Source organism: Pipra filicauda, unplaced genomic scaffold (assembly GCF_003945595.2).
Source record: "Pipra filicauda isolate LSUMZ 115617 unplaced genomic scaffold, ASM394559v2 scaffold8_size5757611_pilon, whole genome shotgun sequence".
In the NCBI taxonomy this organism is placed as follows: Eukaryota; Metazoa; Chordata; class Aves; order Passeriformes; family Pipridae; genus Pipra; species Pipra filicauda.
Window position 1 is genome coordinate 879504 of NW_024105087.1, and position 18168 is coordinate 897671.

The following is an 18168-nucleotide window of genomic DNA, read 5'->3' on the forward strand; positions in this document are numbered from 1 at the left end:
AGCAGTTGTCATTTGCATGCCCGGACATCCCTGTGCCCCTCCTAGTACTTCCTGTGTGCCAATAACCAACACATGTTTTGAGTCCAAGTCAGACCCTGCGGTGGAGGACTTGTGAACTGGTGGTCAACTACAGTTGAAACGCTCCAAACTGGGTATGATTTCTTTCATTTTCATGTGCTTGGGTACTCTTGTTGGTAACCAAAGTACAGGTGATGTATGACCAAAAGAAAAGTAGGGAGTGTTGTGGTATCAGTGTGTCAAAAAGAAGTTTTAAAAAAACCCCAAAGATTGCCAAAAGCTGGTATAAATCACTTTAATTAAAATCTTCAAATATAAAAGTCACAAGCATTGGAATAAACAAAACTGTTAGGAAAGTTCTAAAAAGAAACTACCAGGCAAATAATAACTTTTATGTTTTAGTTGTAAATTACATAATAATAATAACAATAATAATAAATTATTCACTTTATGTAAGACTTTTCACTCCATCTTACACTCTCTTCGCTTCTTTTATGGAACCTGGACAGTGTAAACAAACAGCCTTTCTCATTTCTGATCTGTTTTATCCCCTGATACATAACCCTTCACAGAATGCATCTGCTCTATGGATGCAAACAAACACTCCTTTGACACACTAAACTTTAACATATCCCTTTTATTGTGCAGGTTTTCATCACAGCTACAAAAGTACATCTGTTTTTAAAGTCCTCTCATTAGAAAAGGTTCCCTGCCCTGAGTTGAAACCCCATGTGGCTGGTAGCATCTTTTTAAAGCTTAAAAAGGAAAGTACAGTGGTGTGGTGTTGTTTTTCCCTGCTGTGCTCGCAATATCATAAGGCATTGACAGTGGTAGGGATTACATATCTTCAAGGAAAGCAGATGCAAATAAATGTGTCTGAAGGGCCACAGGTATTGTCCAAGACCTTTTGTTACCCTGCGGACCAGCGGCCGGTGGCACATGGAACTGCAACAGGGTGGGCATGGGGAAGGCACAGCTGGGGGGAAAAGCCACCACCAACACAGATTTTTGGGCAAAATGGCTATTTTCCCAGCGGGAAGGATGTCAGCCTGGCTGGGAGTTTTGTCCTCAGGATCTCTAAGGCCACTGACATCCCTCTGGTGGTTGAGGGAGTGAATGGTTTGCTCAGTCTCTTTACTATTCCATTTCCTCGAAGAGACCTTAGTGAATTAGGGAGTGTAAAGCAGACAGATCTTCACCTGCAAATAGGTTCAGGGAAGTCCTTTCCAGCTGAACTGCCTGTGGGGTGGTGAAGGTTGAGGAGTTCTGAACTCTCACCATGGAGCCCACTGACCACAGAGGGGTGCTGGTGGGCTCCTCTCCTTTCCTCGCCGGGATGAAGCGCGTTACGGCAGAGGTAAACCACCCCACAGGAACGGCCTGCATTTCATGTGTCAAAAACTTGCCTTTGGAAGGCACATGGCCACAGCTCCATCTTGTGACTGAACTCCACCAGTTGGGAAAAATGTGTGTTACTGCCCCAAACCTGATAGAGGACCTGGTTTCTCCGCAAGGTCTTTCCCCCTGCTGGCACCCTGACCTTGGATTGCTTTCCATGTCCACACTTTCCACCCCAAGATGCCCTCAGCAACTACAACCCCTTCTTGGGCTTCCCCACATGGTATGGGCAGAGTCACAGCTGTACAGCTAAAATAAAAACTCTGCTCATCCTTTCCAAAGGCAAGCTTTTGAAGAAACTGCTTTTAGAGCTGTGCTTGCAGAAACGAGAGAGAGGGGAGATTGCAGTTCCCAGGCTGACAGAGCCCCAAGCACAGTGTGAGAAGCTGATGTGGCTCTGTGCGTGTCCTGGAGAAGGGCCCCCTGCTCAAGTGCAGCGACACAGGCTGGACCAAGAGCAAAACCAGCCCCTGCCTGGTCTTGCTCTACCTGGATAATTCTCCTGGGAGCTGAATAAGCATCTTTCACGTACAAAATTACCCAGTGGGCCCTCATGTCTTGCCCAGCCCACAGATCGTATCAGTGCTGCCACATTTGCATCCCTTACCGGAATTAAATCCCATGGTAGAAAAGTGAATTTCTAGGATTAAAATCCCCTACTAGCCAAGTGCTTTACATTTATCCTTTATCCTGCATGTGTGTATTAATCATTTAAATGCAAGCAACAGCTTTGGCGTTTTTGATAACATAAAAGCCGTAAGAGAAGGCTGGGAGGCCGAGTACACTGCCGGGACCAAGGGGCTTTTCCATAAGCTCTGGCAGCGTTTTGTCATCCACCATCCGTAGCACATGGCCATTCAGCTCAATAGACCTGGAGAGGGACAGAGAGACTGTTTGGGCAGCTGTGCTCTGTTTGCCATCAAGCACAAATAGCTCCGGACCTGAGTGTAAACATTAACTCAGCCCAAAGCCAAACTAAACTTCCCTCGAGGGAAGAGCATCTGCAGCACTCCCTCTGCGAGGAGTCCTTTAGAGTGTAGCACAAGCACAATGAAAACTACATGTTTCTTAGTCTTCCAGTGAGGTAAGAGCAAAGCGGGCTTTGAAAAATACAGATTTTAACTGCCTTTTCTCCTGTAATTATTAAGGTATCTTCTATGCCCATGGAGAAGATCCTGCCAATGCAGAAGCCTTAGCGATAACAAAAAAAAAAAAAATCCCCAACATACAAAACCTGAACATGTTGCTGTAAATCAGGACCCAGCATTTGGGAAAGCAATATTCCTGTGCTTGTGCAAAAGAAAAAGGACTTTGGCAGCTGGTCCAGAGCCCTGAAGCCTGCCAGAAAAAAACTTCCCAATTAACATCAAGTAAGTGTCCTTGTACCTTAGAAAGCTTTCAGCAGACTGAGTTTAGGAGACCTGATTACACAGAAGTCAGATTTTACTGAAAAAAAACCAGATGACTGAATGGTAACCTCTTCCTCCCCCTTGCAAATTGAACAAGGGGAGGTTTTAAAGACCATCTACCTCTACTCACAGCCCTTTCCACGGGGACAGGAGGAATTGCACACTTACCTGGAAAGTATATTCTCTTTGCCATGAGGCAGTAAGAGGTACTGATCCACGTGCTTGCTGGATAGGTAATCCGGTAGCTGCAAATGCTGGGTGATGTTGTAGAGGTTTAGGACAAACAGTGTCACATCCCCTTCTCTGTACTTTGGGCTGCAAGGCAGGAGAAGATGATGGTGGGGATCAGGAGAGAAAGAGGTTTCACATAAATGATGTGCGACCTTGCACCGTCCCAAATCGCATTTGTTGGCCTGGGGGTGGCCATGGGCTCAGTTTTTGGGGTATTTGGCCCTCTCTAGAGGCTTACTTGAGGGTGTTTGTGCAGTGGAGGTAGACACGGAGCTTCCTCTCATTGGCTCCTGCCAGGCCGACCTGCAGCACCTTGGTACCCACCAACCTCTTGTAGAGCAGTGAGAGCCAGTAGTCCTGGGAGGCACAAAAACACATGTAAGCCCTTGTGTACATGCCAGGTACTCCACATGGTGCATGACATAAAATGTTATTCATTTTGCTCTAATTTCAGGGGGGTTTCCCCCATAGCTTTCTGCTTTACCAAGTTTTTCACCGTATCTATTGAAATTCTCACAAACAGCATAACTAAAGAGGAAACCTGCCTCCAACCTGCAGAACAACTGTGTTTACAAGGTACCTCAAAGTCATTTTCTCCTTCATATGCAACTATCAGAGCTCTTCCTACCAGGGAGAGACTGTTTAAATCTGGGAAGCACCCTACTACAGGGCTCTCTGTAGCACCTCAGGGCTGAACACAGGGAATAAGCTGACCTTCCTGCAGGAAAGCTTGTGCCTAAAGTACAGACACGATGCTAGGAAGAAGCCCCCAACAACTTTAACCCCTTTCATTAATGATGTGCTTTTGAATAGGTCTCAGAATTGATTTCTGAACCTCAGTGACACCCCAGAATGATGCCTCAGAGCAGGGTGACGCCCAGTGCAGACTCATTTTTTCCAGATCTTTCCAGGCTTTCAGAGAGCTTCTCCCAGCAAATCTGTCTGTCTTTGAGGCTTTTCTAGAAGGAAAACTGTCGTGTTTCTCTCCTGACTCACCATGAGCCTGGGAAATTACTTTTCCTATCAGCCTTCATGCTCAGCCCCTCTGCAAGGAGGTGCAGCCTTCAGACACTGCTGTGCTTCTTTATTTCTGTGCTAACTACAACTGATGGACCTCGGTCCAGATTTCCCTGCCTCAGAGGCATAATTAGCTTGATTAGCATCTGTACTACCTGTAGGTGAGGAACAAGGCACATAGTTTCGGTCCAAATTAAATCTATTTTAAATGAAGGAATAAAAAGCCCAAAGCAACAAGCCTGACAATGCAGCCTCTAGCATAAGGACCAGCTGAACAAGAGTGATGGAAAGTCCCCATATGCTGGGTTTTCTTTCAGGTGGTCTCTATGGCCATCTGTGAAAATCACAATTTGGAAACAGAAAAATGAGAGGAAAGCTAAAAAGAAAGATGCTATCCTCTCACCCCAAGCTAAGTGCTAGTAGTGCAAAGAAACATGCTGTACATGCAAGAACAATGTATAGTTCAAATAATGAAGTTTCATCACAACAGAATGTTATTTCCTAAGGAATCAAACTATACTAAATGTATATTTCAATTTAATTATCCTTCAGCCACTACTGAAGGCTGAATATGCTCATGAGCTAAAAATGCTTGAGTCTTGACTTCATGCTGGCCTGGTTTTTACCTGGGATATAATTTATTTTAATAACTTGTATCACTTCTGTTTAAAAATTACTCATCACTCAGCTGAGGAGTACTCGAACAAAACCAGTCCATCTAGAAAAGCCTTATGAGCTCCAGAAGTATCTGCATACAAACCCGAGCATCATGTCCCACAGATCAGTCTCTGCTGTGCTGAAGAGTGGCTGCATTCCTGCAATTGCAGTAAATATCTTGTATATATAATATTTATGTAATATGTTAACCCATAATGAAACGAGATAACTTTAGGTACAAGGATAACTGCCACTATTCAACAAAAAAAAGGTGCTGTTAAAATAGCTGACTTGTGCCTCCCCAGCCAGTGCTGCCTGTGCAGAAGTACCTGCTGCATTCAGGTGATGTTAGGGGGGTTCCTCACGTACCGGCAAAGGCTCAAAGTTGGCATCCACCAGGTGGTAGGTCCCTGCGCCGAAGAAAACCTGTCTCATCACCACATCAATCCCCTTCCTGGCTGAAAGCCCGAGTTTGTCCAACCACCTGCCAAAAAATGAGGCAAATATTGTGCAGATGAAATTGCTGACCTCAGTTGCACTCTGTTGCCCCTCTCCGACCAGCTTGGGAAGCAGAAAAGCAAGAATTAGCACATGATGATGACTTCCTTAAAATCACACAAGTAATTTCAATTCAAATCTTCCATGATTACATTAAAAAATAATTCCAGACCACCTCTGGAAGTCTGAGTTGGTGGGAACAGTTGCTCCACTCCCTTGTCTGCAGACAGTGGAAAACAGGAGCGGCAGTGGATGCTCCTGAATTGGCCAAAGGTTTGAAGGCTGAGGGAAATCATCACACCAATGACAAGGTTGCCTGTTGTTAACCAGCTTTGACTTCGTGACCTACCAGACCCTGATGAAAACGTCATCATATTCCAATGCAATTTTATCTCCCTGAATGTGCAAACTGATCAAAGTTCTAATAAAAGCATGAATTCTTTAATTTCAACCAAATGGCGTCCTTGGAGAAAATTGTTTTTGTGACTAAATTAGCTTTTGATTGGTTATTTCATGGTGATCAAAGGATGGCATAAGATAAGGACACCTGTGTGTCTTTCTTTCCTCACAAAAGGACAGAGTTGGCGTCGCAGATTTGAGGCCAGAAATACAGCCTTCTCATGCTTCTCATCCCCCATTTCCTGTGGGAATCTGCTATTGCCTGGGTGTACATTGAACCTCAGGCACAGGGGAAGCACAGAGGGAGTGATGGGAGGGTTACAATCCTCAACCCACCCACTGCCTGCACTCCCCAGGAAGCCTGAGGAAGCCACATTCCTCCATGGTGCAGGTACACAGGCCCTTCAGCAGGTAAAATGTGTAATTCCCCCACATCTAGAACATGGCACTCACATAAAGCCAGCAACATAAGTGTTGGACAGTCTGGGAGCTCCCCCTCCATAGGCAGAGCTCGTCTCTCCCAGCCAGACCTTCTTGTTGGGAACGGTCCCATCGACAATCTGGCCAGTGTAGCATTAGAAAAGAAGAGAAAGGGACAACAGTTAAGTTTTTGGGCTGATGAAATAAGTGACATTTTGTACTTTAGCCAAAAGCCTTTGTACGGTGTTTGCATTTAAGGGATATCACCAGATGAGATGGGATATCACAGAAATTTTTATCAAAAAGACTAGAAGTAGATTTACATCCCACTGCCTCCAAAACCCATGTAAAATAAGGCAAACATCGCTAAAATTCAGGTTCTGTAAATCTTCTTGTGCAGAGTAGTGCTGTATTCTAAGTTATAATGTTCTCAGGATCAAAAAATACAAAAAAATGGGGTGGGGGGATGGAACGACCAAAAATCACATCCCTGAGTAACAACTACCTCAATAAATGGGAATGTTGTAGGTGTGAGATGCATCTGGCACCATGCTTGCTGCCTGGCAAACTGTTGGAGCTCATTCATTATTAGTATAGTTAATTTTAATTTTTTATTTTTTTTTAAGTTTACAATGTCAGCAGCAACCAAGCTTTGAGGACCCCTGTTCATTGCTAGGAAGAAATTGTGCTTTATTCTGGAAAGTTTGCTGACCCCCAGGAAGAATGGGCACAGTGTGGCTGGAGAGCAGCCAGGCAGAAAGGGACCTGGAGTTTGGATTGACAGGAAGCTGAACATGAGCCAACAGTGTGCCCAGGTGGCCAAGAAGGCCAATGGCATCCTGGCCTGGATCAGGAACAGTATGGCCAGCAGGACCAGGGAAGTGATTCTTCCCCTGTACTCAGCACTGGTGAGGCCACACCTGGAGTGCTGTGTCCAGTTCTGGGCCCCTCAGTTCAGGAAGGATATTGAGGTGCTGGAGCAGGTCTAGAGAAAAGCAATGAGGCTGGTGAAGGGACTTGACCACAAGTCCTATGAGGAGAGGCTGAGGGAGCTGGGGTTGTTCAGCCTGGAGAAGAGGAGGCTCAGGGGAGACCTCATCACTCTCTACAACTCCCTGAAAGGAGGTTGTAGCCAGGTGGGGGTTGGTCTCTTCTCCCAGGTAGCTCTCAGTAAGACAAGAGGGCATGGTCTTAAGCTCTGCCAGGGGATGTTTGGGTTAGATATTAGGAAGAATTTCTTTACAGAGAGGGTAACCAGGCATTGGAATGGGCTGCCCGGGGAAGTGGTGGATTCTCGATCCCTGGAGGTTTTTAAGATGAGACTGGATGTGACACTTAGTGCCATGGTCTAGTAACCACGGCAGTAATGGATCAAGGGTTGGACTTGATGATCTCAGAGGTCCTTTCCAACCTGGCTGATTCTATGATTCTATGAAACTGAACATGGGAATGATTGAACAGGACAAGGTACCTCCAGGACTTCATGTATGGCTGTGGCAAAGGTATCCAGCACTTCAGGGCTCAAGAAATCCCTCCTTGTTGCACTCCGTCCATTCACATAGTAACTGAAAATAGGAAAAAAAAAACATAGCCAAAATTAAGGAAAAATACCACCAGTGGTACAAAATACCACCAAAAGTATTCAGCTGCTTGATACACTTATCCACAGCACTATTTTTTTGTCCAGGTCTTTTTATTATTTTGCTTTCCAAATGTGTAGATATTTCATTTGTATTTAAGGGACTGTCAGGTATAACTACCTCAATGGAGGCAGGATATCACAGAAATCACCAACAGCAAAAGTAGTAGGTTTGTTTGCCTCTACTCATTTAGAATTAGGAAAACATCACTAGGTAAAAGCCAGCTTCTGCAAACCTTCTCTTGCTGAGGAGTCCGACACTCCTAGATGAGTACTTGCATTACTGTATCAAGTTATATATTAAAAATATCAGATCCCAGCTTCTGTCCCTCTGTTGGAATATTTTGGCCATTTGGAGGGGAACAGGATGTAGGCATCCCTATGGGATGAAGGTTGGCCTTCACTAGGAGCAGTAGAGCTTTTAAGTCTGGTTTGTCCAAATAAAGAACAGGAAATTGGGATCCTTGTGGGTTTTGCATTTTTTGTGCTGTCACTCAGTTCTACCAGAAGTAGCTGAAGTCTTCTAGCCACAAGGGGAAGCTAAAACCTGATAATGCTAAATTAGTAAAGAAAGTAACACATGTCCACTTAAAGCAAAGGCAGCCTCAGGAAGGGCAAGAACAGCCCAGGACGGGGAGAAGACAAGTTTCATGCCTTTCTAGCAGTTCAAAATGCATAGACAAGTCATATATATATACACATATGTATGTAATAGAAGTATGTGCATCTTTTCCCACTCTCACCTGACTGCTGCACGTCACTGTGCTGCATTTGACTCTGGGAAAAAAACCTGCCTTCGCACAGAAAAGTCTTTCAAGCATGAGGGCTTCATGGCAGGTGCCCTGCTGCCAACTTGCCACCTGAGCCTTTTAAACCTGCATATCTAAGCCAGGCATAAGAGCAAAGGGCTGGGACTGTGCCGGTGCTGCTTGCACTGCAGGTGGGATCTGAGGGCCAGTTACCCACACAGAGCCCACACTCACTTGGAGAGCAAACCTAAGGGAACAGGAAAAGCTACTATCCCTTCTCCATGGGTAGGGGTCAGCCAGACCTGCAGGGCTTTTCATTTATATCAAGTAGAAATAAACAGAGAGAAAAAGGCAGCACAACATATCGGCTCACGAGGCTTCTGTTGCACTTTTTAGAAGGAGTTGGGTGCATTTGTCAAGAGGATTATCAGTGACTCCCTGAATTTGCTTTCAGCAAGCGAAGCTTTCACTTAAGCAGGTTCAGCCTTTCTAAAGCCAAGAGAAGAATCAATGTCAGGGGTACTGACTCTGTTTTAAAAGTCCAGCCACCCTTAGGTTGTTTAAAACTTTACATCAAAAACCTTCCGCTCTCACAGAGGTTCAGCAGAGGTATCTCTGCTGAGTAAGCTTGAGCCATCTTATTTTCCTTTTGTACAACACCCCCTTCTTCCCATGGGAAAGTGCATTTTATTTGCAAGGAGTGGCAGGTGGGAGCTTTGAAACAACCAGGACTGCAGCTCAGATCTCACTAGCTTTTGGTACGTGTTGAAATGCATATGCAAAAAGGCTCAACCTCTGCAGAAACTCTCCTCGTGCAGGAGAGAGCCATATGACTGACGTAACCCCTCACGCTCCTGTGAGAAGAAAAGCTGCTACGTCATCTTTTTTCCCACATCCCACTTCTGTTTTTCTCCATGCACGTATTTAGCAAGCAAAATGACTGTCTTGCACACATTGCATTCCCTGCAGCTGTGCCTATGTTACAACCCCCCACCACTGCTTTTGGGTCTCTGCACCAAGTAGCCTCTTTGGAGGTTTCTGCACTTCTCTAGTATGCTCCCTCAATTCCTCTCTTATTCTGAACAGAAAAGTTTGTGGAGAGGCCCCCGAGGAACTGCTGAAAAGGGTATTTCACCCCCCTCCTTCCTGCTGAGATGTTCAAACCGACGTTTTGTGAAGAAAACAGGCAATAATCAGTGACAATGGCATTCAAGTGGTACTTACTGGTGCCACGTGACAGAGTCGATCACCTTCCCTCCCGATTTCAGGAAGCTGCAACCAGAGGGAATGTGGTGGAGAGCAGGGGGTTAGGAGGTACTGGTGATGGGTCACAAGTAAGCCACCATGCACAGCCCTCCCCTCTGCCCCCGGCTGGTACCAGTGATCGTGAATGCTTTGGGACCACAGGCTTTGGGCAGCCTGGCTGCCTCAGCAGGTTGCTGGGTGGATGAATTAATGTTTAACACACAGGGGTTTCTAGGGCAAAAAGCCCTTGTTAGCACAGCAGTACAGCCAGTGCTCAGTGGAAAAGCATGCAGACCACTGACATATTGCCAGCAGCTGAGTTTCAGCCGGCTGAATGTTTAAGTCTTGAGCTCATGCATGCAGGTAAGGCTTTAGCTGTCCTCAGTCAAGGGGAAAAAAAATCCATGTTTCTAATTTAAGGAAATATGCAATGAAATTGTTCTCAAATAGACCAGGTGTGTCCATTTGTACATTCGTACTATTGATTTGGAACAGAAAATCCTTAAAACCCTGCTCAGATGCGTCCTCATGCCCCCTGCATCTGGATGCAGATAAAGTACCACTATCCACACCTGCCCCACCCTGGAGGGTGCTGCTGGTGCCCCATAGCCCTACCTTCTCAGCAGTCTCTGTGTGTGCTTCCTGGGCTGCCCAACATCGGGACCGTAGAGCTTTGCATGCTGGTAGAGGGTGTAGTTATTCAGAAGTTGGCGTAAGTGAATAAAATCTTGCCCCAGCTGGGAGCCGTCGATGTGGATGCCAGATTTCTTCCTGAAGCTGTTGGGCTCTGGGAAAGACACGTGCACATCAACACCCCACTCTAGTTCTGGGACACAAAATAGGGCAGCTTGTTCCACATGGGGAGCACCAGTCCCCTAAGGCTTCACTTGATCTGGCAGGGTACGAGTGAGATATTTGAAGGTAGTAAGCATGAAATCAAAAGCCTGGGGGATGCAGCGTGCTGCTCTCCAGCACTCTATCCTAGCCAGTCTCGATAGGTGACATCCTGCACCTTGAGGAATATCGTTCACCTGATCTAAAACCCTAGGTAGGAGAAGCAAAATCACCTCAATTTGCTCATTCATTGGATCTTCTCATGAAATCTCTCCTTGCAAATTAAGACCTTAATGTTTCTTAATAAAACATCACCTTGCCTTTATGTGCCATCATCCAAATGATTCAAAACTACCAGCCCATACCCTGTGGTGGTACTTTCCCAGGTTACAGCTGGCCTGGCCAACAAGTAGGCTTTGCACTTACCATTCCCGAGCTCCCAGGAGATGTTGTAGCTCTGTGAGGCACAGTAGTCCAGCAGCGCCTGGGCGTTCGAGCTGTCCCACTGCAAACCACCTTTCCGCAGCAAGGCATTGAGTCCAAAGATCAGGTGAAACCCTGAGCAGTTTGCAAAGCTGTAGAGAATATCCAGGGTATTTTCTGCACAGAGGAGAAAGGGAGTATGCTTATCCCAAGGTTACACTGTGCTAGTTGAGCTCCAGCCAAGCAACAATTGTACTACCCATATTTATTTAGTCTGATGCTGCAGATGTGCAAACAGTAGAAAAAGAGTTCTTTGAATATTTTTCTAAGGAGGTAAAATGTTTATTTTTCAGTGGTTTCAACTCCTGACAGCCTACAACCCTTTTACTGTGGGGCAGAGATTTGCACCTCCTTGTTTATAAACCCTACAGAGAAATCCATCAAAGTCTTACTTGTAATGGTGGTGTTTTTGTGCTTTTTCCAGTTCTGCTCAGCAAGAATCAGCTTCTCCTGGCTGGGCCACTGGACCAGCAGCAGCTTCTCAACAGCAGAGAACACAGGTGTTGAGCCACAAGCCTCTGCAGGGTAGAAGGTTGATAGGAATTAAGTCCTCATCTTCATAGCCAGGGTCCAATGCGTGAAGGGCTGCATCCCTCAGGAGGAACCACAATTCCTTGGTTCCAGCCTGAGAGCTGGTCATGCACTTCTATGAAACGCATTGCTACTTCCATAGCATTAACGACATAGAAAAAGAGGGCTGGCTTGATGCATAAATATGTAAAAAACGAATATTTTTCAGTTTGAGGTGATGGAGATAGTGGGGTGAGGGAAGACTGAGCTGTGCTTCTGTAAGCTGGTATTGTGGCAGTCAACCCCCAATAAACTGGTTTTTTGGAGCACCATCCGGAAACCCTCGTTCCAGTGACCTGACAAAGCATAGGCTGCCATGCCCAAGGAGCAGATAAGCTGTCTTGGCATGCAGTGGTGTGGCTGGGATCATAGCCCACCTTGCTGTGGGCACAAACGGGGCAATGCTTCCTGCACTGCCCATCCTGTGCAGAAGAAAGCGCTGCATCCCCCGCATGGCTCCAGCAGCAACGCTGGCAGGAGTCATGAGACACTTGTTCTTCAGAGCTCATGTTTTTTCTTGGCACACAAACCAGAAACAAGCCACAACCTGAAGAGGTTCCTCTTCCTAAAGAGAGGAAGGCACGAGCCAGGGTCACAGGAGGCAGCTACTTAGGGAAGTGATATGAAGGGAAAAGTACCACTCAACCTCAAAACCGAGCATCCCTGGTTGTACAGTAAGGTATGATTGCACTGTTGTGCTATGTACCACAGGAACAGATGGGAAATTTTTCATTGGAAACACCTCTAGAAGGGTTTACGTGCTTTTGCTAAGTTTAAAGAGAAAATACCAAGCTCAAGCAGTTGGCAGTGGTCCAGTGGATCCGTGCTTGCCCTGTCAGACACAGGAGGGCAAGGCTGCACTCCCCGCCTAGCTCTCTGGCTTTGGCCGGCACAGAGAAATCATGCACTGTGTTCTCCTCAGATTATTTCTTCCATCTCTTACTTGATTTTCATAATGAAGCCACAGCTTTTGAGCTGACCTTGAACACCTCCCAGGCAGTGTGGGAGGTCCCAAGACTGCTGCAAGGAGCACAGGGCAGCAGGGAGAGTCTCAGCAGAGATGCCATGGCAGATTTCAGTCCCCCACATTCTTTCTCACTTTCCAACAGCTGGCACAGCTCTTCCCACAAACTGTGCTGAAGGTCCACGGGTCTCCTCTCCATGGAGGAGAGGAATGATGACCCTGTGGAGGATACTCAGCACTGCTGCCGTGCCCTTGCAGCATCCCCAGCCTGCATCAAAGTCCTCTCCTAAACCCAGGACGGTTTTGAGTCTAACACATTGATGCTCATTTTACCTTGCTGTGCCTGAAGTTCCCAGAGGATTTTTTCTTCTGAAGTTGAGTCTTTGTTGGGATCAAAGATAAGAAAATCTGTCTCAGTGCCGCCGAACCTCAGGAAGCCTGGGGACAGGGCTGTCGCCAGTGCACGCAGTTTGGGATTGCTGAGGAAGGAACATTGAGAAACAGAAAACCACTGTAGCTTTGGTGTAGAGGTTAAATATGGGAAGTACTTGGAGGAATATGCTGCAGTGACTTGGGGCTATCCAGTTCACTCAGGGCACTCCTGACACCTGCCTGGATCTGTGTCCCAGCCCTCTGCACTCTACAACAGGGACACTGCTGGCCAGGTGAGCCAGGAGAGCATTAATGAGGCAACAAGGTGAAGACATGCCTGAGGGAACATGGGCACAGGCAGGGAGCCAAATCCTTGAAGAAAAGTAAGGCAATATTTCAAAACAGGTATTTTTTTTATCCTAAACATGCCTCTCACCTAGACCTTTTGGTTTTGTTTATGCAACACTAACATAACAGTCCCCTGAGAAGGTGGGCATAAAACTGACTTTACTTCATCAGTCCCCCTTTCAATCAAAAACAGCCAAAGCAATCTTTTTTGTACCTAAGAGAGATTAAGAGTCCATGCTGGGGCAGGTGTTAGCTTTAGCAAAGCAGGTGCACAAAAGAACACAACTCTGCCTCTGTTACTTGCATACACCCCGTGCAGGATGCGCAGCACTGACACCCAGCCCTCACTGGGGGATGAAGGACACCAGGCACATCAGCCTTATCTGCCCAGTGGTGACAAACAGCAGATTAGAGGCCACTGAGTACTTCCCACTCAGCTTGGTGGCAGGGCTGGCCCCAGAGTGAACCCCAAGGCGTGCGGTTGGGGCTGGAGGTTGGGGACCTGAGCCCTCTCCAGTAAAGCTGGTGACTCCTCTCTCCCCACCTCGGTGAGGAGGAAAAGATGAAAGGGGTGAGAGGAGGGAAATCAGGACTGGAGAAATACAGTGGGGATGAAAAATGGGATCAGAGAGACGAAAAGGGAAGAATTAAGACAGTTTCCAAAAAAAAAAAAAAAAAAAAAAAAAGAGGAAAAAAAAAGATAAAAAAATAGAGCAAAAGCAGGGAAGAAAAGGCAGAAGAGAGGTCAGAGGCAAAAGAATGGGCAGGGAACACCATCACCCAGCAGTCCAGAGTTGTTTAGTGTTACCCAGCGAGAAAAAAGACTTCATGTGTTGGATCTCTCGGTTCAGCTTTGGTGGTGACAGACCCTCCTCAGCATTTATTTGACTTCATGTTGACATAAGTCTGCCAAGCTACCTGAGGGCTCAGATGATTTTTATCCTGTGGAACAGCAGGAATAGCAGCCCCCAGCCCCTCCACACATAATGCCTTTGTTCTGTATAATTCACAGAATCGTTAAGCTTGGAAAAGAACTCTAAGATCATAAAATCCAAACATTAACCCAGCACTGCCATGTTCAGCAGTAAACCACATAAACTATGTCCCAAAGTGCCACATCCATAGGTTTTTTGAACACTTTCAAGAATGGTGATCCTATGGCTTCTCTGTTCCGATGCCTATTTTACTTAATATCCAATCTAAATCTCCCTTGATGTCGTTTCCTCTCCACCAGTCACTTGTTACCTGGGACAAGAGACCGAACCACACCTCGTTACAGCCTCCTTTCCGGTAGTTGTAAAAGAGCGATAAGGTCTCGCCTGAGCCTCCGTTTGTCAAACCACCCCAGTTCCCTCAGTTTCCTTCTCCTTTTTTTCTGCTCGCAAAGGAGCTCCTCTCCCAGGTTTATCCCCGAGTTGCCCCTTCCCTGCATCTACCCAGCCCAGCTACTCATTCCCCGAGCACAATCGAGCCGGCGCGGTTCGCACCCGCGGAAGGTACCGCCTTGCTGCCCTGGGAGGATGGAATTGGTGAATCCCGAAGGAGAAGTGATCCAGCAGCCTCCCCCGACCCCAGTTCCAGGGATGGGGGGTTCCCCGTTTCCCCCATCTCGCTCCGCAGCGCATTTTCCTGTTCTCCGTCGGGATGACAGGGCTCCCCCCACATCCCCGTGGCTGCGGACTTCTCTGCCTGCCGAGGACCTCTCCCCTTGCCCAGGGGGACCCCTCTGCCGTGCCCCTCCTCTCCCCAGGACCTTTTTTCCTTTGCCCAAAGAAGCGAGACGTGGCTTACCTGAGCAAGGCGACAAAGCGCGGATCCCGGGCCAGGCTGGCATCCAGAGTAAGGGAGAGGAAATCCGGGCTCACCTCGCCGCGGGGGCTGCCCCGGAGCCCCAGCCGCAGCACCACCGCCCCCTGTCCCCCCGCCAGCGCCGGCAGCAGCAGAAGCAGCAGCAGCGGCACCATCCTCCGCTCCCGGCCCGCCGCCGCCGGCACCACCCCCGCGGAGGGCGGGCCAGGGGGCGCAGCCCTGCGCTCCCCGCCGGGAAGGACGGGGCCGGCGTGAGCAGGACCCTCCTCACCCTCTGGAAGCGGCTTAGGGCTGCAATCGCATCTCTTCGAGCCTCAAATCAGGTCCAGGACACCTGAAGCTGCCTCAACCCTTGAAGCCTCAACCTTCCCAGCTGCCTCAACCATTGCAAAATGAAGCTGTGTTTCAAGCTGGTTCCTTACCTGCTCGCGCCTTTGCAGCCTTGCAGCCGATCGGCCGCTTCTTACGGCATCGCGCCCTGCCCGAGCGGCCCTCGGCAGCTGCCTGCACAAACAGCGGGCTGGAAAATCGCTGCAGGATGAACGCTGCTGCTCGAGGGCTAAAATGTCGGGCTGGCAGCCCAGCCACGGGCCTCCGATGCGGGAAACAGAGTCACAGCCAGGTCAGATTGAAAAACACCTCCCCCTGCTACAACGCTGTTGGAACAGGGATGTTTCTTAATTACAGAAACATGAAACTTGGAATTACTGTTACAATAAAGATTCAAGCGTGCTCTGGGTCTGCCCCCAAGGTGTTCCTTGCAAAATTCCTTCTTCAGCAACAGCTGGCCTTGCAGGGACTCATGTCGGGAAACAGCCAGGTGCAGCCCTGGAGCAGGTATTGCTTAGTATCAGGGAATGATTTGGGTTGGAAGGAACCTTAAGAATCATATAGTTCCAATGCCACTGCCATGGTCAGGGACACCTCCCACTAGGCCAGGTTGCTCAAATCCCCATCCAACCTGGTCTTGAGCACTACCAGGGATGGGGCATCCACAACTTCTCTGGGCAACCTGTGCCAGTGTCTCACCACCCTCATAGTAAAGAATTACTTCCTAACATCTGATCTAAACCTACCCTTCTTCAATTTAAGGCCATTCTGCTCTTGTCCTATCACACCGTGTCCTCGTAAAAAGTCCCTCTCCAGCTCTCTTAGGTCTCAGTACCCTGTTAGGTACTGAAAAGTGCTGTAAGCTCTCTCTGGAGCCTTCACTTCTCCAGACTGAACAACCCCAACTCCCTCATCCTGTCTTCATAGGAGAGGTGTTCCAGCCCTCTGATCATCTTCATGGCCTCCTTTGGACTTATTCCAACAGGTCCCTGACCTTCTTATTTTGGGGGCACCAGAGCTGGATGCAGTACCACAGGTGGAGTCTGGAGTAGAGGGAGACAATCACCTCCTTGGACCTGCAGGTCCTGCTTCCTTTGAAGCATCCCAGAATATAGTTGGCTTTCTGGACTGCAAGACTGATCTATGTTTCTGAGTTTCTGTGCATGCTACTGAAACATTTGCAGTTTTTAAACAAGTATGCTTTACATCTCCATTACATTTCTCACTTGTGTCAGTTCATCCTGAAGCATCCATGTTTCTTGCTGAGTTTGTTTTCAATCAGTTTTCTGCTGGAACAGGCTGCAAATCTGTTACTTTATTTGGGTGCAGTGCTTCCCACACACACCGAAGTTGGAGCATTAATCAGCATGGCACAAGTGCTCGCCTGCCTGGCCCTTCCTGTTCCTGCTTGCTCTACATTTTTGTACTATTAAGTAACTCTCCACCGGAACTAGAAGAACTGGACCAAATTAACTCAGTTTTTGATAAACACATCCATGGCTCTGCCAAAAAGGAAACATCAGTGACACTCCTGACTGCCTCAATATCTTAGTCAGGGTAACACTTCCCATCTTGGGGGTGCAGCACCAATTATATACCTACGCCCCAGGAAGGGCTGGGGTGACTGTCTGCCAGAGGACTAATTCGTCTATCAGCAGGTGACTGGAGCACCACACAAACTACCCAGCCCCATGAGCAAACCAAGGGTATAAGAATGTAGCTCAAGTGTGTGACAAATCACTGCTGCAAACCTAATTAAGGTTGCTACTACAGGTAGCTAGTTAAGGTTGCTACTACAGAAAAGGTTAACAGATGTCAGGGTGGATGAAGCCTGCACACAGTTTTTTTTCTGTTGGAATTCACTACTTCTGCCTTCATTTCCTCAGTTTGCTTCTTCGGGGAGAGATGCCTTAAACCACTTGCCACTGTGCTGTATTTCTAACAGCAGAGGCACAAGGTGCGTATTTCAAATGGCCAAGGCTATGTTTTGGATTCAGTCACTGTGAACGGATGTGTGTACATAAGGTCTAGCAGGTGTTTGGAAAATAATGCCTTCCAGCATTTGCATGAGAGCTAGAGGTACTAAACAAGAATTTGCAGCTTTTGCCTGGGTATTTTTCACATTAATACCCATTTTTAAATATTGCAAAGTAGGGGAGATCAGTACAGAGGTATTTGGACTCCCATGGAAATTTGGGCAGAATTTGAGTGGTGCCGCGTGAACTACAAGGGGAACGCTTAAGAACCAGGACTAGGCTTAAGCTCACTTGAGTCTTATTTGAAGCCAGCTCTGAACGAGCACCCTATCCCACTTCCTCACTCCACAGAAAGCCTAGTCCCTGCCTTGTGACATTCAAATGCTTTGGTTATGCAGCTCCTAAAGCAGTTCTGCTTCTCCCATGCCAGCGATGCCATTAGGCACATTGTGCTGACTAGGTTTTTATAACTAGAGAAAACTAAAAATAAAACTTTCCAGGAATTTCAACTGTCTAACAGCAGCGGCACCATGCTATTGCTAACAGGGACCCCACTGCTCTTCCTGGGCAAGCACCAAGAGCTGATATATTTTCATATATATCAGTTTTATATTATATATATATATATATATATAATCAGTGTTTCACCTTCTGCATATTAAGGGAATTCTGAAGGGAAGAGTTATACAAAAGGCAAACAATTCTTGTGACATAGCAGTGTTCATAGATGAACAGAGCAGACCTGTGCCAGAGTAGCACTCTGTTTCTGTATAAGAAGCATCAGGAAGATGAAACTAAGTTG

At 47.2% G+C, this 18168-nt stretch overlaps 1 protein-coding gene across 1 annotated transcript; it reads right to left on the reverse strand.

Annotated features, from left to right (window-relative positions):
* Positions 1–299: 299 nt before the first annotated feature.
* Positions 300–15215, reverse strand: HPSE (heparanase). Its single transcript, XM_027725120.2, has 12 exons — positions 15043–15215; positions 12865–13010; positions 11390–11515; positions 10941–11114; positions 10296–10467; positions 9660–9707; positions 7519–7612; positions 6081–6187; positions 5100–5214; positions 3295–3413; positions 2994–3140; positions 300–2287 (listed from the first exon to the last, which is right to left on the reverse strand). Exons 1-12 carry the CDS (start codon positions 15213–15215, stop codon positions 2128–2130), a joined length of 1581 nt encoding a protein of 526 aa, XP_027580921.1. The 3' UTR covers positions 300–2127.
* Between the last annotated feature and the right edge of the window lie 2953 nt (positions 15216–18168).

Coding starts and splice junctions, on each gene's coding strand:
- HPSE (XM_027725120.2), bottom strand. CDS start 15,215: ATGGTGCCGCTGCTGCTGCTTCTGCTGCTGCCGGCGCTGGCGGGGGGA. Junction 11,516..12,864: donor GGAACTTCAGGCACAGCAAG/GTAAAATGAGCA, acceptor TCTACCCTGCAG/AGGCTTGTGGCTCAACACCT. Junction 6,188..7,518: donor CCATACATGAAGTCCTGGAG/GTACCTTGTCCT, acceptor TACACTGGCCAG/ATTGTCGATGGGACCGTTCC.